Source organism: Rutilus rutilus, assembly GCF_951802725.1.
Source record: "Rutilus rutilus genome assembly, chromosome: 12".
NCBI lineage: Eukaryota > Metazoa > Chordata > Actinopteri > Cypriniformes > Leuciscidae > Rutilus > Rutilus rutilus.
The window spans coordinates 41,329,448-41,357,423 of record NC_140217.1 but is presented as its reverse complement, the minus strand read 5'-3'; the positions used below and the strand labels follow the sequence as shown (position 1 = coordinate 41,357,423).

The 27,976-nt window shown below is 47.3% G+C and overlaps 3 protein-coding genes across 7 annotated transcripts in view; 1 reads left to right on the top strand and 2 right to left on the bottom strand.

Moving 5' to 3' along the window:
- Positions 1 to 26: 26 nt before the first annotated feature.
- mtrf1 (mitochondrial translational release factor 1) lies at positions 27 to 13,663 on the bottom strand. Of its 4 annotated transcripts, XM_084424947.1 has the most exons (10): positions 13,584 to 13,662; positions 7,520 to 7,986; positions 4,375 to 4,463; positions 4,220 to 4,301; positions 4,033 to 4,140; positions 3,254 to 3,426; positions 2,405 to 2,522; positions 899 to 1,035; positions 592 to 690; positions 27 to 192 (listed from the first exon to the last, which is right to left on the bottom strand). In XM_084424947.1, exons 2-10 carry the CDS (start codon positions 7,821 to 7,823, stop codon positions 103 to 105), a joined length of 1,200 nt encoding a protein of 399 aa, XP_084281073.1. In that variant the 5' UTR covers positions 7,824 to 7,986; positions 13,584 to 13,662; the 3' UTR covers positions 27 to 102. The 4 variants fall into 4 exon arrangements, with proteins under 4 accessions (XP_084281073.1, XP_084281072.1, XP_084281075.1 ...); XM_084424946.1 differs by lacking the exon at positions 13,584 to 13,662 and having other exon boundaries at positions 7,520 to 8,301; XM_084424949.1 differs by lacking the exons at positions 4,220 to 4,301; positions 4,375 to 4,463 and having other exon boundaries at positions 13,584 to 13,663.
- Positions 13,664 to 14,685: 1,022 nt separating this feature from the next.
- On the top strand, positions 14,686 to 22,181 carry ccdc122 (coiled-coil domain containing 122). Its single transcript, XM_084424950.1, has 5 exons — positions 14,686 to 14,778; positions 15,066 to 15,171; positions 16,189 to 16,575; positions 17,379 to 17,495; positions 21,788 to 22,181. Exons 1-5 carry the CDS (start codon positions 14,729 to 14,731, stop codon positions 21,938 to 21,940), a joined length of 813 nt encoding a protein of 270 aa, XP_084281076.1. The 5' UTR covers positions 14,686 to 14,728; the 3' UTR covers positions 21,941 to 22,181.
- A 2,713-nt stretch (positions 22,182 to 24,894) lies between these two features.
- The window catches only part of LOC311300586 (TSC22 domain family protein 1), an 11,170-nt gene continuing 8,088 nt past the window's right edge, over positions 24,895 to 27,976 (bottom strand). The window contains exons 1-3 of one of the 2 annotated variants that reach the window (XM_084424944.1): positions 27,384 to 27,667; positions 27,094 to 27,145; positions 24,895 to 25,510 (exon numbers count right to left, since the gene is read on the bottom strand). In XM_084424944.1, the coding sequence (XP_084281070.1) occupies positions 25,274 to 25,510; positions 27,094 to 27,145; positions 27,384 to 27,499 (405 nt within the window). In that variant the 5' untranslated portion in view covers positions 27,500 to 27,667 and the 3' untranslated portion in view covers positions 24,895 to 25,273. Of the gene's footprint in view, positions 25,511 to 27,093; positions 27,146 to 27,383; positions 27,668 to 27,976 lie in introns of those variants that run through there. The other variant, XM_084424943.1, reaches the window with a different exon arrangement.

Below are 27,976 nucleotides of genomic sequence, written 5' to 3'. Positions count from 1 at the left end.
TGTATTAATGAGGCGAGACATGAAGCTGCTAGTTATACAGAATATAGTTTAATGACAGGAAATATGTACAGAACAGAGACAGCGTGAGGACGTGTGTGTGGATCAGCTGATGTCGTGGAGTTTGAGCAGGTCGTGTTTCTCCTGAAGGATTCGGATCAGATCCTCCAGATCTTCGCCGCCCCGCAAGAATCCCTGCAAACAACACACACGTATTTAGACAATTCTGCTGTTGAGCCACTTAACCCTGTGAAGCTTGGCATATCTTTTTAAATGTTATTGAACCTTTACATGAAATCTAAAAATGTGTTTTATGTTGAGTATCATATTTGATCCATCAGGCTTTTATGGCTCATATAGTCTGATATAGTGAGAATATGGAGGAAAAAACTGTTTATTCGGAGTGAAATTGAGCAAAAATACTGTGTTTTCTGCAGATCCTGATATTTATATGACATTCTGATGCTTGTAAATCAATGAGATCTTTATAACAGTATAGCAGATACTGACAAAATCAATATCTGCCAATAATGTGTCTTAGTAAGATGATATTTAAATGCTTAGTTTATGATCTGTAGTTTTAATACATGTTACCTTGATGTCACGCGTCACATGACCAATCCTGTGGTCCGTCACTCGATCTTGACTGAAGTTGTAAGTGCGTATTCTGTCCGACTGACATCGAGAGCCCACCTGAGACGCACAAACACATGTTATTAAACACATGTAGTAAATGTTAATATCAAACCCTGCACTGCAAACACTGATGCTGTTCCTCAGGGTCTCGTTCTCCAGCACAAATATCTAAACATTCTTCAGTCAAGACACATTTTCTGGAGAAGCAAAGTGAAGATATTAAGCTGATGTCATCAGTTGTGTTGGGCTGGATTGATGCACTGGCCTGTTGTCTGCGAGCGCTGTGCGTTTGCTCTCTCTGCTGTCCCATGATGCACTGGTACAGTCGCGCTCGGAGAACACGCAGCGCCGTGTCGCGGTTCTTCAGCTGAGAGCGAAACTGCTGGCACTCAGCGACCGTTCCTGAACACAGAAGATAAACCGAGTCCAGACTCACCATGGGAAACGAGACAATAATAGAATCAGTGATGCAAATTCAGCTGTAAAGAGGCAACAAGTGTCGTTATTCGGATCAGTTCAGGTCTGTTCTCATCTGATGCAGTCAAATCAGTAATATTACTGGGATAGTCCACACAAAATGAACATTAGCCCATGATTTACTCTCCCTCAAGTCATCCTAGGTGTATATGACATTCTTCTTTCAGACGAACACAATCATAGTTATATAAAAAAATGTCCTGGCTCTTCCAAGCTTTATAATGGCAGTGAATGGCCGTTTGTGTTTTGAAGTCCATAAAATTGCATCTGTCCATCATAATATACAATATTTTTTAATATAACTCTGATTGTGTTCGTCTGAAAGAAGAATGTCATAAACACCTAGGATGACTTGAGGGAGAGTAAATCATGGGCTAATGTTCATTTCTGGGTGAACTATCCCTTTAAGTGTCATAACCCTGTGTCATCATAACCCTGTGTCATCATAACCCTGTGTCATCATAACCCTGTGTCGTGTCATAACCCTGTGTCGTGTCATAACCCTGTGTCGTGTCATAACCCTGTGTCGTCATAACCCTGTGTCGTGTCATAACCCTGTGTCGTGTCATAACCCTGTGTCGTGTCATAACCCTGTGTCGTGTCATAACCCTGTGTCATCATAACCCTGTGTCATCATAACCCTGTGTCATCATAACCCTGTCATCATAACCCTGTGTCGTGTCATAACCCTGTGTCATCATAACCCTGTGTCGTGTCATAACCCTGTGTCATCATAACCCTGTGTCATCATAACCCTGTCATCATAACCCTGTGTCGTGTCATAACCCTGTGTCATCATAACCCTGTGTCATCATAACCCTGTCATCATAACCCTGTGTCGTGTCATAACCCTGTGTCATCATAACCCTGTGTCATCATAACCCTGTGTCGTGTCATAACCCTGTGTCATCATAACCCTGTGTCATCATAACCCTGTGTCGTGTCATAACTCTGTGTCATCATAACCCTGTGTCATGTGATAACCCTGTGTCATCATAACCCTGTGTCGTGTCATAACCCTGTGTCATCATAACCCTGTGTCATCATAACCCTGTGTCATCATAACCCTGTGTCGTGTCATAACCCTGTGTCGTGTCATAACCCTGTGTCGTGTCATAACCCTGTGTCATCATAACCCTGTGTCATCATAACCCTGTGTCGTGTCATAACCCTGTGTCATCATAACCCTGTGTCATCATAACCCTGTGTCGTGTCATAACCCTGTGTCATCATAACCCTGTGTTGTGTCATAACCCTGTGTCGTCATAACCCTGTGTCGTGTCATAACCCGCACCTGTGGGCAGGTGAACCACGCGTACGGCGCTGTCGGTGGTGTTGACGCTCTGTCCGCCGGCGCCGCGTGACCTGAACGTGTCGATACGCAGGTCTTTAGCCGCGATGTGAACGTCCACCTGCAGAGTTATTACACATCACACACATCAGAACAAACTCACACACTCAAGCACAACGCAGCTGATCAGCGATCGAGTGTGTGTTAGAGTGTCCCTGACACCTGCAGAATTATACTGATAATTATACTGATAACACACACACACACACACACACACACACACACACAGACACGCATGCTGGTCTACGCCTGAGAGTAGCTATTCTGACCGCAGTCGAACCCCACCGCAGAGTCTCACTCGGAGATGTCGGTCCTTTTTTGAACACTATGACTTGGGAATAATGTCTCTAGTGTTCACTAAATTGCAGCACAGCATTAGACAGACTCCAGACAGTGCCTTCGATATGCTTTAATCACAATTCTCAGACCAATTTCAGAGAGAGTCCCACCAGAAAAAAGAATACAACAGTTTTTATAGAATACGAGCATGGCAGAGGAGACATGATTCATTACATAACTTTTCTACAATGTGATTGGTTCTTTTTCAGCAAACCCTTCTGTTACTAGGTAGAAGCTTTGTTATTCAAAGTCATGCGTTTATAAACCTAGTCATCCGTCTACTTTCATTTCCCCTTTTGTTATATTCGGACATCTCACACACACACACACACACACACACACACACTGACTGAGTGGTTTGAAAACATTTAGTATTCAAAAGCATATGAATGTTATTCCTGCAAGAAAAATAAATATTAGTTATGATTAATTAAAAAGTGCATCCCAACGGACCTCGCGTGGCTGCGGCAGAACTATGACCGTCACGGTTCCCGTGTGGATCCGCTGCATGCGTGACGACAGACCGACCTCAGGAATCCTCTGCACTCGATGAGTCCCTCCCTCGAACCTCAGCCAGCGAAACACTGAGTCCCCCGAGATCCTGACGGCGGCGTGGTGAAGCCCTCCTGACACACACACACACACACAGTCACGCACACACACAGTCACGCACACACACAGTCATGCACACACCGTCATTTATGCTTGACACAGAGACAATGAAGCAGAGCTAAAAAGAAAATATTTATTTTAATCTAATTTAATCTATTTAATAAATTAATAACTACCTATTATTTATTATTTATTTATATTAAACAAAATGTATATTTATTTATATCTAATTTAATCCATTTAATATATTAGTGACCGATAGTAATTTTCCGAATATAATTCCGAAGTAATATTTATTAGAAATAATATTTTAATTATTTGTATTAATAATTTAATAATGATTTTTATTTAACAATAATTTTTATTTATTTATTTTAATCTAATTTAATCTATTTAATAGATTAAAAACTAATACTTTTTATTTATATTTATTTAAAAGATTAATAAATTACATTAATTTATTTCTGTATTTAAATCTAATTTTCATTTTATCCATAATATTTCGTAATTATTACTATATATTTATTATTACTATGAAGTATTTCGTAATATTAACTACTTTAATGGTCTGGTTCAGTTGAGTGTGAGGACCCCTGTGCCGGTGGACGAGTGAGGCGTACCGTAATCTGCCGGAGTGTAATTGCAGACCTCAAAGTCCCAGTGTTTATAGCAGGCGAAGCCTTGGTACATGTCGAAGATCTCTCGTGTGAACTGCTGGCAGATGTCTCCTACACACACACACACACACACACACGTCACACGCACACATTAGCGAACCTCTAGTGTCTGACGGGAACGTGATCAAACCTCCGGTGGTCCGTCCCGATGCGACCTCGAGCACAACACTCCTGTGGTCCAGATCCTCGACGGGAACCAGCGTCTCCATCAGCTGCAACAGGAAAACAACATCTGACTTTCTCCTGACACCTTTCCTGACGGACGAGTGAAGGAACCGTCCAAACCTTCGTGTTGAGCTGCTTTACTCTTCTGCTCAGCTCTTCATGTTCCTCCCGCAGGAGCTCGAGCATCTGCTGATCTTCAGCACTGGTGTCTGGAACACATGAAGAACACATGGAGAACACATGGAGAACACATGGAGAACTCGTGAAAAACACGTGAAGAACACGTGAAGAACTCGTGAAGAACACATGAAGAACTCGTGAAGAACACGTGAAGAACTCGTGAAGAACTCGTGAAGAACTCGTGGAGAACTCGTGGAGAACTCGTGGAGAACACGTGAAGAACACGTGAAGAACTCGTGAAGAAGTCGTGAAGAACACGTGAAGAACACGTGAAGAACACATGGAGAACACATGGAGAACACAAGGAGAACTCGTGAAAAACACGTAAAGAACACGTGAAGAACTCGTGAAGAAGTCGTGGAGAACTCGTGGAGAACACGTGAAGAACACGTGAAGAACACGTGAAGAACTCGTGAAGAAGTCGTGAAGAACTCGCGAAGAACACGTGAAGAACACGTGAAGAACTCGTGAAGAACACGTGAAGAACTCGTGAAGAAGTCGTGAAGAACACGTGAAGAACACGTGAAGAAGTCGTGAAGAACACGTGAAGAACACGTGAAGAACTCGTGAAGAACTCGTGAAGAACTCGTGAAGAACAAGTGAAGAACTCGTGAAGAACACGTGAAGAACACATGAAGAACTCGTGAAGAACACGTGAAGAACTCGTGAAGAACTCGTGAAGAACACGTGAAGAACTCGTGAAGAACTCGTGAAGACCACGTGAAGAACACGTGAAGAACTCGTGAAGAACACGTGAAGAACACGTGAAGAACTCGTGAAGAACTCGTGAAGAAGTCGTGAAGAAGTCGTGAAGAACACGTGAAGAACACGTGAAGAACTCGTGAAGAACTCGTGAAGAACACGTGAAGAACTCGTGAAGAACTCGTGAAGAACACGTGAAGAACTCGTGAAGAACTCGTGAAGAACACGTGAAGAACTCGTGAAGAACTCGTGGAGAACTCGTGAAGAACACGTGAAGAACACGTGAAGAACTCGTGAAGAACTCGTGGAGAACTCGTGAAGAACACGTGAAGAACTCGTGAAGAACTCGTGAAGAACACGTGAAGAACTCGTGAAGAACTCGTGAAGAACTCGTGAAGAACACGTGAAGAACTCGTGAAGAACTCGTGAAGAACTCGTGAAGAACACGTGAAGAACACGTGAAGAACTCGTGAAGAACTCGTGGAGAACTCGTGAAGAACACGTGAAGAACACGTGAAGAACTCGTGAAGAACTCGTGAAGAAGTCGTGAAGAAGTCGTGAAGAACTCGTGAAGAACTCGTGAAGAACACGTGAAGAACACGTGAAGAACTCGTGAAGAACTCGTGAAGAAGTCGTGAAGAACACGTGAAGAACACGTGAAGAACACATGAAGAACACTGAGAATATGAAGATCACTTCTGTCTTCTGGAGAGCGGATTCTCAGATCAGCGCCTGTCACAATTCACCTGACACTGTTATTAAATTACTACGACAAACTACGTCAAATTTATAACAAAAAGTCAAAATTATGAGATAAAAATCGAAATTATTACATACTAAGTCATAATTGAGATAAAACGTCAAAATTATGACAGTATTAAAAAACTGGAAATTATGACATACTAAATTGAAATTATGACAAAAAGTCATAATTATTACATACTAAATCGAATTTGCGACAAAAAGTCATAATTATGAGAAAAAAGTAGATGTGACAATCAATTATGAGGTAAAAAGTCAAAATTATGAGATGAAGTCAATATCATAAAGTCATAGCTAATTATGAGATGAAAGTCAAAAATATGAAATAAGTCAAAATTATAGACAAAATCGAAATTATGACTTCACATTTTTGTCATCATTATGATTTACCAAAGCACTTTTTTTTTTCTTAGTTACATGGCAGAAATTGGCTTCTACAATTATATAACTTGTTTGCATATTTGACATATATAACATTTGCATCATCAAGTTTGCATCATTGATTCTTTTATTATCTTCTTTATTAGTGTGAAGCTGCTTTGAAACAATATGTACTCTTTAAAGGGTATATAGAGTTAGGGTTAATTATCTGGTAGAGTAAGGGTTAATTATCTGTTAAAGGGATACTCCACTTTTTTCGGAAATAAGCTCATTTTACATCTCCCCCAGAGTTAAACAGATGAGTTTTACCGTTTTAGAATCCATTCAGCCGAACTCCGGGTCTGACGGTACCACTTTTAGCATAGCTTAGCACAGATCATTGATTCTGATGTGTCCAGTAGCATTTCTTTCAAAATGACCAAAGAGTTTCAATATTTTTCCTATTTAAAACTTGACTCTTCTGTAGTTAAACCGTGTACTAAGATCGACGGAAAATGAAAAGTTGAGATTTTCTAAGCCTATATGGCTAGGAACTACTCTCATTCCAGCGTAATAATCAAGGAACTGTGCGGCTGTACCATGGGTGCAGCAGGCGTAATGATATGACGCAGCGCCTGAAAATAGTCCCCAGCTCGGTAACTTCTTCCAACGTGACCGGGACTAAGTTTGTCTAACCTATAATTAGACCTATTTTTAGGCGCTGCGTCATATCATTACGCCTGCTGCACTCATGGTACAGCCGCACAGTTCCTTGATTATTACGCCGGAATGAGAGTAGTTCCTAGTCATATAGGCTTAGAAAATCTCAACTTTTCATTTTCCGTCGATCTTAGTACACGGTTTAACTACAGAAGAGTCAAGTTTTAAATAGGAAAAATATTGAAACTCTTTGGTCATTTTGAAAGAAATGCTACTGGACTCATCAGAATCAATGATCTGTGCTAAGCTATGCTAAAAGTGGTACCGTCAGACCCGGAGTTCGGCTGAATGGATTCTAAAACGGTAAAACTCAACTGTTTAACTCTGGGGGAGATGTAAAATGAGCATATTTCCGAAAAAAGTGGAGTATCCCTTTAATGTTGATTATCTGGTAGAGTTGGGGTTAATTATCTGGTAGAGTAAGGGTTAATTATCTGGTAGAGTTAGGGTTAATTATCTGTTAATGTTGATTATCTGTTAATGTTAATTATCTCTGGTAGTGTTAGTACAGTCTGTAAGAGTGATGCTGGGAAACACTCACTGTGAATGAGAGTCTGTATCTCTGCCAGTTCTCTGAGCGCTAGTTGAGTTTTCTCAAACGCCTTAATGACCCTCGACGCTTCCACTAGTGTTTGGTTTAAAGCTCTCCTGTCAAACTCAGTCATCTGTCCTCTCTCTAGACGAGCTGTGATACTCTTCTGCTCGTCCATCACGCGTTTAATGCGTCTCTGAACCGCCTCGTTCTTCAGGAAATCCTCAGTTTTGTGGCTGTTTGAGCTGCAGATTCTCACAGTTTGAAGACGAGGCGAAACGCGCCTCAGGATCCGCATCAGAGCCGCCGACATCAGCGCGATCCCAGTGCATCAGTCCAGTGTTGTCATTCAGTCTAGGGCTGCTTTAGCATTTATTAGCAGCAAGCTAACCACTGCAGCGAAAACATATTAATGGAGAATCTGTTAATAAGTCACTCCAGCTGGCTATTAAAGGTTTATTTTGTCATGATAACGTCTCCGGTTACTTTCGTAACCTCGGTTCCCTGAAAGGCAAGGAACGAGACATTACGGATGTCGTATATGGGAACTCCTCTCATCCTTCACTTCCGCTGAAATCTTATAGGCTAACGCCAGCAGAGCTGGCCAATTGACGCAAATACGCAAATACTGAAACACCGTTGCAGTTATAATGCAAGTGCAGCGTCAATTCCCTTCAGAATCGAACAACGCTAAATTAATAGCGAACACGGCGGCGAGCGTAATGTCTCGTTCCTTGCCTTTCAGGGAACCGAGGTTACGAAAGTAACCGGAGACGTTCCCTATCAAGGCTACGGAACTCGACATTACGGATGTCGTATATGGGAACTGTATAGAATCCCGCCGTGGCAGCAAACTACTGAACAGACCCAATACAAACCTCGCCCCCAGAATGGAAGTGCCTGATAGGCCGAGATTGACAAATAGCGAACCTCTAACCTCTGATAGGTCCAAAGGGACCAATCACAGGAACACACCAACACTACCGGAATTTGCATATCCCGAGCAGTATAACTGGGGGAAGGTTGCACTGTAGACCAACAGGGCAACAACAACAACAGAGAAGCCAACGCATAGCGGTGACAATAGTATAACACACAAATAGCACACAGAACAACTCATGAGCAAAGCGCAGAGCTGCTCTCTTAATGCTGTGTAAGCGATCAACTCACCGAAAGCACTCGAGACGCTACAGAGGGTAAATCCAACTTATAAAATCTGGCAAACGTGTTCTGAGAAGACCAGCCAGCCGCAAGACATAAATCCTGAATAGACATACCCTTAGTCCAGGCCCACGAGGAGGCAATCGCCCTAGTCGAATGGGCCTTGATGTTCAGGGGACATTCCTGTCCCAGGCAATCATAAGCCAAAACAATAGCGTCCACGATCCAGTGAGCAAGCCTCTGTTTTGAGACCCCCCGTCCCTTGTTGCATCCACCAAAGCACACAAACAGCTGGTCCGATTGTCGAAACGCTGCCGAGCGAGAAATGTATTCTCGGAGCGCTCTGACTGGGCAAATAGCACTCTGAGCATCCGAACCCTGAGAGGTTGATGGCTCAGCGGACAGGGCAGGCAGAGAAACGATCTGCGCTCTGAACGGGGTATTGAGCGACTTAGGAACGTAACCCGGTCTCGGTCTGAGAGTAACATTACAGTTTCCCGGTCCAAAGCGAATACAATCTTCACTTACAGAGAAAGCCTGTAAATCCCCAACCCGCTTCGCCGAGGCGAGAGCGAGAAGCAGAGCCGTTTTAATCGATAGCTCCTTAATGGCAATCGAGGCTAGGGGCTCAAAAGGCGGTCGTGACAAAGCCTCCAAGACCAAAGCTAAATCCCACGGCGGCACAGAAGGCGGCCGTGCAGGGCACAATCTCCTAGCTCCCTTGAGGAACCGTGTCACCGACGCATGTCTACCGATAGACTGTCCGTCAACAGGGGGGTGAAACGCGGCAATAGCGGCCACATAAACCTTCAGAGTGGATGGCAGGCTCCCTTCATCCATCCTATACTGAAGGAAGCGTAGAATATCCGACACAGAACAGTCCGCTGGGTCTATACCGACATCCTGACACCATTTAGAGAACACACCCCACTTCAGAGCATACAGGCGCCTGGTGGACGGAGCTCGCGCCTCCGCGATGGTATTCAAAACCCGCGAGTGCAGCGCGTCCCGCCCGCTCAGCGACCCTGTAGCGGCCACACATGGAGGCTCCACAGCGCGGGGCTGGGATGCCAGATCGTTCCGCTCGCCTGAGACAGAAGGTCCTTCCTGAGCGGGATCTCCCATGGCTGCCCTGCTAGCAACTCTACCAAATCCGCGAACCAGGGCTGATTCGGCCAGTTCGGGGCTACCAGAGTCACCGCCGCCTTCTCCTCCCTGATTTTGCACAACACCATGGGCAAAATTTTCACCGGAGGAAAGGCATAGAGACAGACTCTCGGCCATCGCGCAGTCAGCGCGTCCACCTCCCGGGGGGAACGGGACAGCGAGAAGAACATCTGACAGTGCGCGTTCTCGCTCGTTGCAAAGAGGTCGACCTCCGCCCTGCCGAAACGATTCCATATCAGCTGAACCGTCCCGGGGTGAAGCCTCCACTCCCCCTGGGGAATCCCGCTTCTCGAGAGCATATCCGCCCCGCGATTTAGAACACCGGGGATGTGCGCCGCTCTCACCGAGAGGAAAAACCGGTCCGCCCATAGCAGAAGGGATTCCGCCTGCCTGAATAGGGCTTTGGAATGTACACCGCCTTGGCGATTTATGTACGAAACCACGGAGGTGTTGTCTGTCCGAATCAACACATGCCGCTGCTCCAGCTGAGACCGGAAGGTTTTTAGAGCTAGAGAGACCGCTTCCAGTTCCAAGCGATTTATGTGCCACTCCATCTGCTTCTCTGACCACCGACCCGAGGCGGGCTTGCCCAAGCAGACCGCTCCCCATCCGGTGGATGAAGCGTCCGTCAGGACCTCCACTCGCTGGGTCACTAAGCCCATAGGGACCCCTGAGCTGAAGAGATCTGGGTTCCTCCACGGGGCCAGGGCGCGGGCGCATCCGCTGGTGACCATAACGCGCCTGTGGCCAGAATACCACGCGCTCGGGGGAACGCGCGCTTTCAGCCAGTGTTGAAGCGGTCTCATATGCAGCAGCCCCAGATGACACACCGAAGAAGCCGCTGCCATCCGTCCCAGTAGTCTCTGAAACTCTTTCAGTGGGACGAGCCTGCCAGGTCTGAAGAGACCGAGAGAAGAACTCAGAGCCTCCGCTCGCTCGGGGGAGAGGCGCGCTCTCATTCTCACCGAATCCAAGCACACTCCCAGGAATGTTATCGTCTGGCTCGGTGTGAGCACACTTTTCTGGACGTTCACCCTCAACCCGAGCATCTCCAAGTGTCGAAGGAGGGCATTCACGTGGCTGACCAGCGTTTCTCTCGACTGAGCGAGAACTAGCCAGTCGTCCAGATAGTTCAAGACGCGCATTCCGCTCGATCTGAGGGGTGAAAGTGCCGCGTCTACACATTTTGAAAACGTTCGGGGGGCTAGGGCCAGTCCAAACGGAAGCACCGTATATTGGTACGCCGAATCCTCGAACGCAAACCTCAGGAATCGTCTGTGACGTTTCACTATCTGAATGTGAAAGTAAGCGTCCTTTAAATCCACTGAAGCGAACCAATCCCCGGGGCGAATTTGCGCCAGGATTTGCTTCAGTGTTGTCATCCTGAAGGCGCGTTTGTGAAGCGCTCTGTTGACAGGTCTCAGATCCAGAATGGGGCGGAGACCCCCTCCCTTCTTCGGCACAACGAAGTAGCGGCTGTAGAACCCGCTGTCCCGTTCGCTCGGGGGAACTGGTTCTATAGCCTTTTTCTCGAGCAAGCTGCACACTTCCTGCCTCAGCACGCGAGCGTTTTGGGGCAAAGTTAATGACTGAATTACGCCGCGAAAGCGGGGTGGTCTGCGTTTGAACTGAAGTGTGTACCCGCGCCGAATTATATTCAACACCCACGGCGAAATGCCCGGAATAGCTTCCCACGCTGCCTGGAAACGACTGAGCGAGGGCTGATCTAAACCTGCGGTCATCGCCGCTGCGGTCATGGCCGCTATGTGAGTGTTGGGGGTAGTTATTGACCGTGACTCTGCGCTGCTCGAGGGCAGGGCGGGTAACACAGTGTGTGGTGCAAGAGGAGAAAAAAGCTCTGTTTGTGAAGTAGTAATTTGCTTTATTTGAACAACATTCACAACATTTACACACACAGAACAACTGCACGCGTCGCTCACAGAACTCTGAGGGACGAAGTGCACTAGAGCGCGCCGCTTGCACGCGGGGCCGGCCTGGCGCTTTTTCCTCCTCTTGCCCGAGCGGTCAGGACGACTGCTTGGGCCTGGCAGGGGACGCGGTGGGCTTTCTGCGCGGGCTCCTCTGCGTCCTCCTGTTACCCGCCCCTTGCCACGGACCGCTGCGGCCTTTACGGGCATCCTGTCCCGGGCGGGGCGCTGTCTGTCTTCTGGCCGCAGCCTGGGGTTGGCGGCCTGAGGCTGAGGAAGAACGAGAGCGCGGCTGCGGCTGCGGCGGCGGCGGCGGCGCCCTTCGCGGAATGACGTGGCTCATAGCTTTGGCCTTTTTCTGCGTCTCGGAGTAACGCTCGGTTACTTTCTCCATGGCGTCTCCGAACAGGCCTGCAGGGGAAATGGGCGCGTTCAAGAGCGTCTTCCTGTCGGCTTCCTGCACGTCTGACAGGGTGAGCCACAGATGCCTGTGGAGGACCACGAGGAAACCCATAGAACGGCCGATCGCCTGGGCCGAGCGCTTCGTGGCCAGGAGCGCGAGGTCCGTGGCCGAACGGAGATCCCGGATGGCGTCAGCGTCAATAGAGGCGGCGCCATCCAGAGACTTCAGCTGCTTTGCCTGGAGCACTTGGAGAAGGGCCATAGCGTGCAGCGCGGATACCGCCTCCCCCGCGGCACCGAAGGCCTTGTTGGCCTGGTGGGCCGTAAATCTGCAGGCTCGGGACGGCAGGCTGCGGTCCGAGCCCAGGGCGGGAGCCGACGGGCAGAGATGAGCGGCGACGGTCTCCTCGACGGGAGGGATGCCGAGGTAGCCGTGGTCCCCCGCCTCGTCCACGGGGGCAAACATAGCCTGGGTGGAAGTGAGGGTGCGCGCCGATTGCGGGGCCGCCCACGACTTCACCACGTGCTCATGCACGTCGGGAAAAAACGGTGTTCCCCTTTTCGAAGCGGCCTGACGGCGGCTCGATTGTAGGAACCACGTATCCAATTTGCTCTTAGATGGTTCATCAGGAGCTTTCCAGTCGAGGTCCAGCTCCTCGACGGCCTTAGAGAGGACACGGAAGAGCTCGTCCTGCAGGTCCGCAGGGGTGTCCTGCTCCGCGGCCGCCAGCGGTGCGGCCTGCTCCGCACCCCAGTCGTTCTCGGAGGCTGACAGCGACATGGAGTCGTCCTCCTCACTCACCCCGAAAGAAACGAAGTCAGCGACGTCGCGAGGGGGTTGAAAGGTGGGGTCGGGGAAGCTCACCGGGGAGCGAACCTCGACTCTACGGTTGGGGGGGGCTACCAGCGGCTCAAAGGCGGCGGTAGGCCCAATTCCCGCTGCTGCGCGAGCCTCGTCCCTCCTGGCTCTGAGGGCTCGAAGGGATAAATCCGCGCAGTGGTCGCAGGACCCTCCGTCCCCGAGGGCTGACTCAGCGTGGGCCAGCCCCAAGCACGCGATGCAGAACAGGTGCGTGTCGGGGGGGGCGATGGGGCCCGAGCATACGTTGCAAGTAGTTGCCATCGGATGCAGGAGACAGTGCGAGTATCTCCGACGCAACTTCAACGACGGCGAATAATCCAAGTTTGTAGTATCAGCTTTCTAGCACACGATTTAAGCGTGAAGAGAGAGATTCTGAAGGGAATTGACGCTGCACTTGCATTATAACTGCAACGGTGTTTCAGTATTTGCGTATTTGCGTCAATTGGCCAGCTCTGCTGGCGTTAGCCTATAAGATTTCAGCGGAAGTGAAGGATGAGAGGAGTTCCCATATACGACATCCGTAATGTCGAGTTCCGTAGCCTTGATAGGGAACTGACCATTTACTGGTCATCTCTATGAAAGTAAAGGTCAGTGAAGCACAAGCACACGCATGGCCACAGAAAAAAGGAAACCGAAATGTTCAGAGGGCGTGGCTTCGTAGCCGGTGCTGTCTCTGATTGGTCAGACACAATGTTAGCTGTTGTGATAGCCGTTACTTTTCTCATCGTTGCTCAGGATGGACTAATCACAGTCGTTTGAGATTACCGGTTCTCGACGATTCATTTAATTTTTTTTTTTTTTTTTTTTATAGATTGCAGGTGATGATTTCCATTTTGTTTGCTAAATCCTATTAGTTCGTTTTAAACAAAATTACTTGCTGTCATATAAACTTTTCTATTAAAACAGAAATGAAATGAGATTTCAGCGACCCCTGGAGGAGAAACCCAGGAACATCACATGGTGCTGTTTGACAGGAAACGTCACCAGCGCGTTGGCTCATGGGATGTGTAGTCTACATGAGTAAGGTAATATAGGAATCCAAAAAAGACACTTGTTCTTAAAAGTCACTGTTGGACATCAGAACATTTATCAAGAGTTGTATTTAATTATGGAAGTTTATTTCCGCCAGGGAATAAAAAATATCAAAGGTAACTGCGACTTTTTATCTAAGAATTCAGACTTTTTTTCCATCGTAATTCTGACATTTTTTCCCCGTTTTGTTCCAAAAACGTTGTGGGAACATTAACTTGAAATGTTGTCATAATTAGAACGTTATTTATAAGGTTAGGTTACAAAATAACATTATTAAAACATTCCTTCCTCACGAGATAATGTTCTTGAATGTTTATTTGAAAATAATTGTTAAGCATCACACTCTGTCATCTACATTTATACATTTATCCAAAGAACAAAATCAATTCATCACACAGACAACAATATTCATAGTGTACAATGCCAGGTTTATTAAAACAGAAACCCAAAAGTGCTGCGTGAGCAAGAACCAATAGTAAGAACCAATGAAGTTTATATGTGTCATTAAACGTTTGTGTTTGGTTTAATTTGAAGCACTAAAACAACCAAAACTATTAATTAAAACTACATAAAAGAAAAAATATATATAAAAATGACAAAACCAACAAAATTACGAAAACTTGACCTTTCAACGATACTAAAATAACGTTATTGGCATTAACGCGCATGCGCACCTCCGTCATCCGTTTTCCCGCTGTCATGATGGACAATCACAGGTAAAGTTTATCCGCTATGTTTCTGGGGAAAATGTAGTAAATTCTCATCTGATCAAAGAGAAAACTGCGAAATTGTGTATGTATTTTTCATAGACTGTAAAAAAGATATATTGTTTGATAACCAGTTAGCTCGCTTTTGTCGAGGCCACTTTCAGTCGACAGCATTTGCCGCTTTACTGACAGAAATCAACCGTTCAAACGATTCGTTTCTGATTCCTCAGGCCACTTTACATTAAGATAATTAAGTATGAGTTCGTAATGAGCACAGCCACGTTTGTTGTGTTCAGACAGCAGGACTTTCCTCTGAATGACGCGCTACAGGAGGTTCTTCATCAGGGCGCGACGCGCGCGCAGGAGCTGAGAGACGCGCAGCAGCAGCTACACGCGCTACAGGTACACACACACACACACACACACACACACACACACACACACACACACACACACACACACTTACTTAATCACACACTCTCACACTCACTAACACTCTCACACACTCACTCTCATTCACTCACTCTCTCTCACACACTCACTCTCATTCATTCACTCACTCACTCACTCTCATTCACTCACTCACTCACTCTCTCTCACACACTCACTCACTCACTCACTCTCTCTCACACACACACACACACACACACACACACACACACACACACACACACACACACACACACACTCTCTCACTCACTCTCTCTCTCACTCACTCACTCTCACTCACTCACTCACTCTCATTCACTCACACTCACTCACTCACTCACTCTGTCTCACACTCACAGTCCTGTGAGAAATGTTGAAGGTGGCTGTAAATCGTCAAACCTAAATTTATTCAGACACCTTCAACGTTTCTCACATTATCACAGTTTATTGATTTCTTACTAGTTGAAATTCCAATTTCACATATCAGAAATACAATTCTCACTAGTAAAAACCTTTATTTTTGATATCAATTACAAGTGCAAATGTCTATTCTTGATATCAACAATTGAATTTGAATGGCAGCCTATGGTGACGTTTCACTATTGAAAATACAATTACAGATATCAAGAATTAAAGTTTTTACTAGTTGAAATTCAATCAAGAATTAGCATTGTTACTAGTAGAAATCTAATCCCTGATATCAAGAATTATCATTTTAACTAGTGAATATTGAATTGTTGATTTCAAGAATTGACATTTGCACTTGTAATTGATATAAAAAATAAAGGTTTTTACTAGTGAGAATTGTATTTCTGATATGTGAAATTGGAATTTCAATTTCGATTACTAACACAATAATGATGTGCACCGATAAATCAACATACAAACATAAAATACAATAAAACAAGACTTAAACGCACACACACACTGGTCCTACTCCTTCAAAGCGAATGATGCGTGTGTGTGTGTGTGTGTGTGTGTGTCCTGCAGGCGTCTCTGGTGGAAGCGGACCGGAGCTGCGAGTGTGTGTGTTCTGCTCTGAGTCTGAAGGAGAAGCAGCTCAGCGTCGTTCACTGCGACACGGATCGGATCCGCAGCAGCATCATCCGTCTGAACACACACATCGAGGCGGTTCTGCTGGAGAACCTGCGGCTCACACACTCCATCGAGGAGCAGCGGGAGCGGATGCAGGAGCAGCTGACGGAGTTCGGCTCGTATCGCGCAGAGACTCTCGGGTTCCGGTCCGCGGTGTCGGCGCAGGAGACTCAAGCTCTCGTCCATCAGGAGCTCCAGCAGAAACAGCAGGAGGTGTATGTTCTGGAGGAGATGAAGACGGATCTGCAGAACCCAGACGGCAGCGCAGTCCGCCAGACACAGGTCTCTCTCACACACACACACACACACACACACACACACACACACACACACACTGCTTAAAGGGATAGTTGACCCAAAAATGAAAATTAGCCCATGATTTACTCACCCTCAACTTCTTTCAGACGAACACAATCAGAGTCATATTAAAAAATGTCCTGGCTCTTCCAAGCTTTATAATGGGAGTGAATGGCTGTTTGTGTTTTGAAGTTCATAAAAGTGCATCTGTCCATCATAAGAGGTACTCACACACTCATATACTGCTTAAATCTTCTGCGAATAAAGGAGCTTTTCCATCCCATGTGCTCAAAACCGTCACTAAATATCAGTAATAAACTGAGTTTCTGCAGTCGGCTGTTTCTCCCTCCATCATAAACGAGTGTGTCTCGAGCGTCAGACGAACACAGTAAACGCTGTCGTGTTCTCTAGCGTTCGGATGCTGGTGTTCGGGAACACACTCGTGTGTGTGAGACGCTTCTGGAGGGAGTTAAACCACATCATTCTGATCACACACTTCCACTCCGGCGTTTCAGAAACACCAAACCAACATTAGAGACGCTGCGACGCCATTGGTCCGCTGGTTACTCCAGTTATCCAATCACAGCTGACGCTGAGCCAAAGTCACATGAGTTTATTGAGGGATTTATTCAGTAAATGTGTTTCCATCATAGTTTATGCGCATGTCTTCTTATCAGATACAAACATCATCAGCCTCAGTTGAGCGTGTGTTTTTATGCAACATCCCAAAATGAGCATAAGAATAAGTGGCTGGAAACATCATGCTTTGTTTGTTTTGATTTTTCCAGAAGGAAATTGACTTTCTTAAGGCGAATATTCAGGAAGGCAGACGGACATTGAAGGAGAGGAAAGCTCAACTGGAGGAGGAACAGCGAACACACACACAGCTGAGGAGAGAGATCGAGGTAAACCGAGCTTTATACAGTACAGACCGACTCACAGCAGCTTCAGTCGCGTCTCCTTCACTTATACAGCACTTTAACAATATAGAGTTTCACAGCAGCTTTACAGTGATAACAGGAGATTACAGTAGCAGAGATTAGGCTTTACAGCAGATCTAGAATAAAGTTATTGTCCAGATAAAGTTAGTTTTGATTGATTCACTTCCGTTGTAAAGATCATGAGTTATTAACTTAGCGGCCGCTAACACACACCGCTCTCACAGGAAACAGAAACTTTAATGTGTTCTGGACGTTCATTCACACACAGTGTTTGAGCTCGAGAACACACGCTCTGGGGCTCGAGAACACGCTCTCTGGGGCTCGAGAACACGCTCTGGGGCTCGAGAACACACGCTCTGGGGCTCGAGAACACGCTCTGGAGCTCGAGAACACACTCTCTGGGGCTCGAGAACACGCTCTCTGGGGCTCGAGAACACACGCTCTGGGGCTCGAGAACACACCCTCTGGGGCTCGAGAACACACTCTCTGGGGCTCGAGAACACACTCTCTGGGGCTCGAGAACACGCTCTCTGGGGCTCGAGAACACACGCTCTGGGGCTCGAGAACACACCCTCTGGGGCTCGAGAACACACTCTCTGGGGCTCGAGAACACGCTCTCTGGGGCTCGAGAACACACGCTCTGGGGCTCGAGAACACACGCTCTGGGGCTCGAGAACACACGCTCTGGGGCTCGAGAACACGCTCTGGGGCTCGAGAACACGCTCTCTGGGGCTCGAGAACACACGCTCTGGAGCTCGAGAACACACCCTCTGGGGCTCGAGAACACGCTCTCTGGGGCTCGAGAACACGCTCTCTGGGGCTCGAGAACACACGCTCTGGAGCTCGAGAACACACGCTCTGGGGCTCGAGAACACACGCTCTGGGGCTCGAGAACACACACTCTGGAGCTCGAGAACACACGCTCTGGGGCTCGAGAACACACTCTGGGGCTCGAGAACACACGCTCTGGGGCTCGAGAACACGCTCTGGAGCTCGAGAACACACGCTCTGGGGCTCGAGAACACACTCTCTGGGGCTCGAGAACACGCTCTGGAGCTCGAGAACACACGCTCTGGGGCTCGAGAACACACGCTCTGGGGCTCGAGAACACGCTCTGGAGCTCGAGAACACACGCTCTGGAGCTCGAGAACACACGCTCTGGGGCTCGAGAACACACTCTCTGGGGCTCGAGAACACACGCTCTGGGGCTCGAGAACACGCTCTGGGGCTCGAGAACACACGCTCTGGGGCTCGAGAACACGCTCTGGAGCTCGAGAACACACGCTCTGGGGCTCGAGAACACACTCTCTGGGGCTCGAGAACACGCTCTCTGGGGCTCGAGAACACACCCTCTGGAGCTCGAGAACACACGCTCTGGGGCTCGAGAACACACTCTCTGGGGCTCGAGAACACGCTCTGGAGCTCGAGAACACATGCTCTGGGGCTCGAGAACACACGCTCTGGAGCTCGAGAACACACGCTCTGGGGCTCGAGAACACACTCTCTGGGGCTCGAGAACACGCTCTCTGGGGCTCGAGAACACACCCTCTGGAGCTCGAGAACACACGCTCTGGGGCTCGAGAACACACTCTCTGGGGCTCGAGAACACGCTCTGGAGCTCGAGAACACACTCTCTGGGGCTCGAGAACACGCTCTGGAGCTCGAGAACACACCCTCTGGAGCTCGAGAACACACGCTCTGGGGCTCGAGAACACACTCTCTGGGGCTCGAGAACACGCTCTGGGGCTCGAGAACACACCCTCTGGAGCTCGAGAACACACCCTCTGGGGCTCGAGAACACGCTCTGGAGCTCGAGAACACACTCTCTGGGGCTCGAGAACACGCTCTGGGGCTCGAGAACACACCCTCTGGAGCTCGAGAACACACCCTCTGGGGCTCGAGAACACGCTCTGGAGCTCGAGAACACACCCTCTGGAGCTCGAGAACACACGCTCTGGGGCTCGAGAACACACTCTCTGGGGCTCGAGAACACACGCTCTGGGGCTCGAGAACACACTCTCTGGGGCTCGAGAACACGCTCTGGGGCTCGAGAACACGCTCTGGAGCTCGAGAACACACCCTCTGGGGCTCGAGAACACACTCTCTGGGGCTCGAGAACACACCCTCTGGAGCTCGAGAACACACTCTCTGGGGCTCGAGAACACACTCTCTGGGGCTCGAGAACACACGCTCTGGGGCTCGAGAACACACTCTCTGGGGCTCGAGAACACACCCTCTGGAGCTCGAGAACACACTCTCTGGGGCTCGAGAACACACCCTCTGGGGCTCGAGAACACACGCTCTGGGGCTCGAGAACACACTCTCTGGGGCTCGAGAACACGCTCTGGGGCTCGAGAACACGCTCTGGAGCTCGAGAACACACCCTCTGGGGCTCGAGAACACACTCTCTGGGGCTCGAGAACACACCCTCTGGAGCTCGAGAACACACCCTCTGGAGCTCGAGAACACACCCTCTGGAGCTCGAGAACACACCCTCTGGGGCTCGAGAACACACTCTCTGGGGCTCGAGAACACACCCTCTGGGGCTCGAGAACACACTCTCTGGGGCTCGAGAACACACCCTCTGGAGCTCGAGAACACACTCTCTGGAGCTCGAGAACACACGCTCTGGGGCTCGAGAACACACTCTCTGGGGCTCGAGAACACGCTCTGGAGCTCGAGAACACACGCTCTGGGGCTCGAGAACACACCCTCTGGAGCTCGAGAACACACCCTCTGGGGCTCGAGAACACACTCTCTGGAGCTCGAGAACACGCTCTGGGGCTCGAGAACACACCCTCTGGAGCTCGAGAACACACCCTCTGGGGCTCGAGAACACGCTCTGGAGCTCGAGAACACACCCTCTGGAGCTCGAGAACACACGCTCTGGGGCTCGAGAACACACTCTCTGGGGCTCGAGAACACACGCTCTGGGGCTCGAGAACACACTCTCTGGGGCTCGAGAACACGCTCTGGGGCTCGAGAACACGCTCTGGAGCTCGAGAACACACCCTCTGGGGCTCGAGAACACACTCTCTGGGGCTCGAGAACACACCCTCTGGAGCTCGAGAACACACTCTCTGGGGCTCGAGAACACGCTCTCTGGAGCTCGAGAACACACCCTCTGGGGCTCGAGAACACACTCTCTGGGGCTCGAGAACACACCCTCTGGGGCTCGAGAACACACTCTCTGGGGCTCGAGAACACACTCTCTGGAGCTCGAGAACACACTCTCTGGAGCTCGAGAACACACGCTCTGGGGCTCGAGAACACACTCTCTGGGGCTCGAGAACACACCCTCTGGAGCTCGAGAACACACCCTCTGGGGCTCGAGAACACACGCTCTGGAGCTCGAGAACACACCCTCTGGAGCTCGAGAACACACCCTCTGGGGCTCGAGAACACACTCTCTGGGGCTCGAGAACACGCTCTGGGGCTCGAGAACACGCTCTGGAGCTCGAGAACACACGCTCTGGGGCTCGAGAACACGCTCTGGGGCTCGAGAACACACGCTCTGGGGCTCGAGAACACACGCTCTGGGGCTCGAGAACACACGCTCTGGGGCTCGAGAACACACGCTCTGGGGCTCGAGAACACACGCTCTGGGGCTCGAGAACACACGCTCTGGGGCTCGAGAACACACCCTCTGGGGCTCGAGAACACACGCTCTGGGGCTCGAGAACACACGCTCTGGGGCTCGAGAACACACCCTCTGGGGCTCGAGAACACACCCTCTGGGGCTCGAGAACACACCCTCTGGGGCTCGAGAACACACGCTCTGGAGCTCGAGAACACACCCTCTGGGGCTCGAGAACACACGCTCTGGGGCTCGAGAACACACGCTCTGGGGCTCGAGAACACACCCTCTGGGGCTCGAGAACACACAGGAAACAGGATCTGGTGCAAGCGCTGAGCATTTTTGAAAAACGTGATCATCTCTGTGTAAACTTCAAAAACGTGAACCTGTGAGAACGCTGACGGCTCACATGCGTATCATGTGATTAGTCTATAGATATGCGCGTATGAATATATATGTGCGCAGGCGTGTGTTTTTCTTTACAAATTGCCCTCACCAAATTAACAGTCATAAACAGGAAAATGATGCGAACCTCATCAATTACGAGACGAATTCAAACGTGATCCTCGTGATGTTTCCTCGTGATGATCCATGTTGATGTAAAGTTGCTTTGAAACAGTCTGTGTTGTAAACAGCGCTGTATAAATGGAGGAGACTTGACTTGAGTTTCTGTGCTCAGATCGAGCAGCGCAGGTATGAGGCGGTCCTGAAGCGTCTGCGCAGTCAGCTGATGAAGGCCCAGTCGGGACACTGGCATCTGCGCAGTGACGTCACACACCTGGAGCAGCAGCTGTGCGACCTGCGGACTCGCCTGGAGGAACACCAGCACTGACCAGTCACACAAGTACACACTCAAAACTAGTGTTTGGAAAATGTTCCACTTTTCTGTGGTCCAAATCATTCCCAAATTCTGAAAAAAAGTCTAATTCGGGAAGAAAATTTTAAATAATAATAATAATAATAAAATAAAATAAAATTCCATGGCTTGTTGTAACTGAAAATAGCTACAAGCAGAATGGCTGTGTGTGCAGTGTCAAGCAATGCAACGTGCAGATTAAACTTCTTTTGAATTGACATGCACAATCTTTTCTTTTTTTTTTTGGTCAGGGAAAGTTCATTAATGTTTATTAGTGTCACAGAACTGATTTACATGTGAACCTTTAAAACATGTTTTTAGTGAGATGATTTTCAATCAGCATTTTGTTATGCATTTAAATGCACTTATAACTAGAAACTAGCTCAACTTAATCCAAATAATCCATAAAGAATAGAGCATAAAACACAGTCTAATATGAAAGACAGCTCATTTTCCGCACTGACTGGAGCTGTGTGTGTTCAGGGAACGTGTGTGTGTGTTTACACCGCAGGTTAAAGCAGAACTAGTTCACTGAGTTCTAATCAAATTAAAGAAAATATTCTTTTTCATAGGAATGATTGAGGTCGTTAAGAACTGTGAAGTATTTTAAACTTTCAGTGTTCAACAGTCCTTCAATAAAACCTCCCTAAATGAACATTCAACAGGAAGTGTGTCATCATCAGACGTGATCTGATTGGTCGATGGGAATGTTCCTGAATCACTGTCGAGACGATCTTCTTGGTCATGTGAACATTAAGGGAACAGTCCATTCTTCTAACATTATGAGAACGTTACATTTGTATGTTCTCTGAAACTAAAAAAAGTTAGACGAACGTCCAAATAAACGTTTTTCAGAACAAAACGATGTATAAATAATGTTTTTGCACAAACATTCACATCATCAGCAGAGAAAACTGCATTCCACATCCGCTGAACAAAGACTTTATCGTTAATGTTGGATAAATCTGAACTGCTGATGGAGAATATTTCAGGCTGTGAGGAGCAACTTCCTGTTGGGCTCCGAACAAACAGGAAACACATTCAGACACACGAGGCTTCAGACGTTCAAGCGCTGCTGCTGATTGGCTGCTGTGGGGAAGAGGGGGCGTGGCCTTAAAAGGTCACACCAGAAGTCCAGTGACCATCAGCAACACATATTAACCCTATAAAGCTAATGCATCATATCTGATACGGCCTCCATATTACATGCGTTTTATAAGTGTCTTCTGTACGGTTTATTTACATTACGATCATCAGCATTTCATATAAATATCTTGAATCTGTAGCAAACCTCAGAATAAAATAAAGCTGTTTTTCCTCCATATTCTCACTATATCAGACTATATGAGCCATAAAAGCCTGATGGAGCAAATATGATAGTCAACATAAAACTTTAATAAAATATATTTTGTCTAAAGGTTCAATAAGTCTGTGGAAGAACGAACAACTAGATGGATCATGTCATGAGTGTGAGTCAGTCAGCGGTCAGACGGCTAGCGTTAGCTTCGTCATGTCTATATTTAGTATATTTAGGACTAATAAAAGACTAATTAAAGCGTCTTAACTAATATATACATCAACATCAGCACATTAATACAACTGATTTATATTTCATGCTCTCTGAAATGCTGCGTTTAAAAATGCAAACAAAGCATTATCTTATTTAAATATGCACTCATTTGCATACATTTCCCAGAAGCCAGATTCTTAATTCTCGTTTGATTCGTCAAAATATTAAAGGTTTTTCCAGATGGGAAATTCTGGATTTCTCTTTTTATCACTTCATAAATCAGAAGATACTGTAAACAGACACAAACAAATACATTTTCACCATGTTTATAGAAGTACAATGTTCTATGATGATGCTGCTGAATGAACAACCCTTGTTTACACAACTGTAAAGTCTGGTGTGTGTAAAGCTGCAGAAGAGGAGATTTCTGATTCTAACTCTCAGCCTTTAAAGACTGAAATCTACAGACGCAAATAGATAAAGTGCAATGAAATGAACACTTGAAGTGCCCCATGATGCTACTTTTTTATGTTCGTAATTGTGTTCTGGATAGTTTTACATTCATCCAAGATCAATAACACTGTAATCTCCTCATAATCTCCACTGCAGCGTCAGCTCTTTTCTCTCAGTGTCTGAAACACTTCAACGCTTCAGTCTCTCTAAGCCCCGCCTCTCTGAGAGCTGCTCTGCTGTGATTGGTCAGAAAGCAAAAGCTCATTATCATATCTGAATCTCAGCTCTTGATCACAGTGATACGAACAGTAACGATGGCGTGGGCTTTACCGTATCAATCTCAGAAAACAGCGTCTTCTCCACATGAACAACACGAACCAAACTCTTCCAGTCTCAGAGACACTACAGTGTTTGAGGGCGGGGCTAAGAGACGCTGCTCAGCCAATCAACACCACAGGCTGGCATTATGCAAATTAGTTACAAACCTACACAGAGACTGAATTACTGACGACTCGTTTCAGAATCGCTTCTTCTCATTCGAGCACAATAGGAACACTTTAAATGTGTATTATGGATGTTTTATTTCCACTAGTCACGTTATGGAAGCAGAATAGACCTCAAAACTGAGCAGTGCATGACAGATACACTGGTTTTGCTTTGCCTTGAGGTCATGTAAAGGTGTCTGGGGTCATGATTGGGTCACAGAAGTAACATTAGCAGCACTGACTGAGAGCCAGCGGTGTCTGTTCCCGTGTGAAGGAGCGCAGCAGGACACCAGCTTTCATTTCATGGTCATTTATTAAAGTCAATGTGCAACTGCATGACGTCACATCGTTTGAAGGAAACATGCATGTACTGTGAGGTCAAGGGTCACGATCACTGAGCGGAGCGATGGACTGTAAGGCAAATAACTTAATCGTCCATGAGGAAGTCCGTGTGTGTGTGTGTGTGTGTTTTCGTTCTCATCGTGAAACTCGATTCATGGCCCCATGTTTTATTTTTACACACAAACACTTGAGCCTCTGAACAGTCCCAGATTCCCACAACACTGAGGTCAAAGTTCACATTCGCCCTCGTTTGGTCTTGTGTGTCGACTACAAATTGCTCATTAATTCAATACAGCTAAAACAAAAATAAAAGGCAAACAAAATAAAACCAGTAACATCATAAAAACAGGAGGAGAATGTGGCTCCGGCTCGGTCCGGCTCAGGTTCGGTTCGGGTAGCACTGATTGTCTGAGGTGGGTGAAGCTCTTTACGCGTGACGTTTGACAGCAAGGTGTGCGATGAAGTCAGAGCGTGGCGAATGTTCATGCGTGAGTCCGTTCACAGTGTGGGCGGGACCCGTCACGCGGTGGCCCCGGGGCCCGGGTTGGGCGTGGGGACCGGCGGGGCCCCTGAGGTGGGAGAACCGGACTGGACCTGCGCCTGGAACTGGGCCAGCTGCTCGGGACTGGCCAGGTTCTTCAGAAGCGTGTTCTCCTGCTCCAGCTGAGAGTTCTTCTCCACCAGCTCCTTGATCTGCTCCTTCAGCACCTCCACCTCCTCGCGCACCGCGTACATCAGGTGACTCTTCACCAGGTCCTGCAGGAACAAGATGTATTCAATATCAGAATCACATTCCTGTACACTAGTGCAGTGGTTCCCAAACCTGTCCTGAGGACCCCCAACACTGCACTAGAGGATCAACTTCTACCCTCAAACATGCATTTTAGAGACTCAAAATGTTATCATATTACAACCCGAAGCCATGCTATAAGATTCCAGTGACAAAATCAAATACAAATCAGAGCCAATCAGAAGAGTGTGCGGGCGGAGTCTATGGAAACAGCACTCGCAATCAAATTAATCAAAAATCACTGCCAATCAGAAGAGTGTGTGGGTGGAGTCTATGGAAGCGCACTGCACTCGCAATCAAATGAATCAAAAATCACAGCCAATCAGAAGAGTGTGTGGGCGGAGTCTATGGAAACACACTGCACTTGCAATCAAATTAATCAAAAATCACAGCCAATCAGAAGAGTGTGTGGGCGGAGTCTATGGAAGCGCACTGCACTCGCAAATTAAGCAAAAATCACAGCCAATCAGAAGAGTGTGTGGGCGGAGTCTATGGAAACACTGCACTTGCAATCAAATTAATCAAAAATCACAGCCAATCAGAAGAGTGTGTGGGCGGAGTCTATGGAAACACTGCACTTGCAATCAAATTAATCAAAAATCACAGCCAATCAGAAGAGTGTGTGGGCGGAGTCTATAGCACTCGCAATCAAATTCATCAAAAAATCACAGCCAATCAGAAGAGCGTGTGGGCGGAGTCTATGAAAGCGCAATGCAATCAAATTAATCAAAAATCACAGCCAATCAGAAGAGTGTGTGGGTGCAGTCTATAGAAGCGCACTGCACTCGCAATCAAATTAATCAAAAATCACAGCCAATCAGAAGAGCATGTGGGCGGAGTCTCTGCAATGCACTCGAAATCAAATGAATAAAAATACATTAAAAAAAAATTACAGCATATCAGAAGAGTAGTTTGCCATGATCGGATGAGGAGGATTTTCCAACCCTACACAATTTAGAGCAGAAACATCTATAATCCTTATAGAAATTCTCAATCACAGTTTTATATTTCCGTGAGAATAAAGTCCCTAAATCACCTACAGCTTTACTCAGATTTACAAGCGTTCGGTCAGGGATTCTGCCTGTATATAATCTTTGCATCCAGTCAGAAAGAGGAACAGAATGTTCTTCATCCAGAGGGAGGAGCAGCTCAGTTATTCAGGGCATCGGTGTCAGTGTTTGCCTAGCAACAACCACAGGCTCCACACACACACACACACACACACACACACACACACACAATATAAACACTGTGGGAAACATCACGACAAAAACGAGGAGTTCCAAAAAACTGTTCCCAACTCGCCTTCAGAGGAAACTACAGATGCATGTCATTACATTACAATCCACGTCCATATCTGACATTATCATACACAATAACCCAATTATTATGCATAGCAAGCGCCTATAACGGCGTGTTAAATGCAGTGTGACTCCATTATTAAATCTGTCAGAAGTCTTTGTGTCATCGCAGGTTATGTAAAGATGATGTTCACGCGCAGTGAAGCAGAATAATGATCTTAACCGAGAGAAACATCGATGTAACTCACCATGGCTTGCTCGATCTTGTTGTCTATGGCCACTACACTGGCTCCTGAAGAACTGCGGGAGAAGAGAAGGAAAGAAGAGGAAGAAACACATTTATTCATTCATTCATTCGCGGTTCTGATGGTGTTGCATAACATCTGGTCTTCAATAAAGAAGAAGATTCCAGGCAATCGAAACTGAAAGGCTCGAGCATCAGATGAGGGGTTTTCCGCTTATTACATTACATCATATTTACACCCGCTGCCCAGCATATGATGATGATGATGATGATGATTAATATCTCCATATTCACCTGTTCTCGAGACTGACGGATGACGAGCTCAGAACCGACGACAGAAACGAGATGGAAAAACTCCTCAGTTGACAAACACCGACATCCATCGCCACCGTGTAACACGGAGAATTCATGCTATTCCGCCCATAAACGCGTCGAATAGAAGCGAAACACGCGCTAAATGTCACATTCTCGTGGTTTATTCGGTGCGGCGCCGGTGATCTCGACACAAAGGCTCTGAATGAGAGACTCACATCAGAGAATCTGCAGCCACGGGCGCGTTTGCATGAGAACAGGCTCACGGCGGCACGCCATTGGCTGAGAGCGCGGGTTATTTGCCTAATCTATGCAGAGCCCCGCCCCTCCTGCTGCCGCTTCTGAAGCGACACGAGAGGGCGTTTATTTCACCGTTTGAAATCACAATCACTGCTTATCATTAGAATATCGTCACGTTCACTATCACACTACAGAATTACACTATTTTAAGATACACAAAACAAACCATTCTTATTTTTTATGGAATATTGCTGTATTTATTATAAATTATTAATCTGTGCACATCATTTTTGTATTATTTATTCATATGCCCTCGTAATCTTTAAACTCATCAT

Bases quoted from the DNA above. Each gene is read 5' to 3' on its own strand.
- mtrf1 (XM_084424947.1), bottom strand. From the start codon at position 7,823: ATGTCGGCGGCTCTGATGCGGATCCTGAGGCGCGTTTCGCCTCGTCTT. The intron at 2,523-3,253 runs GTCCGTTGGGAT...ATAACTCTGCAG, and splicing joins TTCTGCCGCAGCCACGCGAG to GTGGACGTTCACATCGCGGC. The intron at 193-591 runs GTAACATGTATT...TGTTGTTTGCAG, and splicing joins ATGTGACGCGTGACATCAAG to GGATTCTTGCGGGGCGGCGA.
- ccdc122 (XM_084424950.1), top strand. From the start codon at position 14,729: ATGCGCACCTCCGTCATCCGTTTTCCCGCTGTCATGATGGACAATCAC. The intron at 14,779-15,065 runs GTAAAGTTTATC...TGTTGTGTTCAG, and splicing joins GTCATGATGGACAATCACAG to ACAGCAGGACTTTCCTCTGA. The intron at 17,496-21,787 runs GTAAACCGAGCT...TTCTGTGCTCAG, and splicing joins AGCTGAGGAGAGAGATCGAG to ATCGAGCAGCGCAGGTATGA.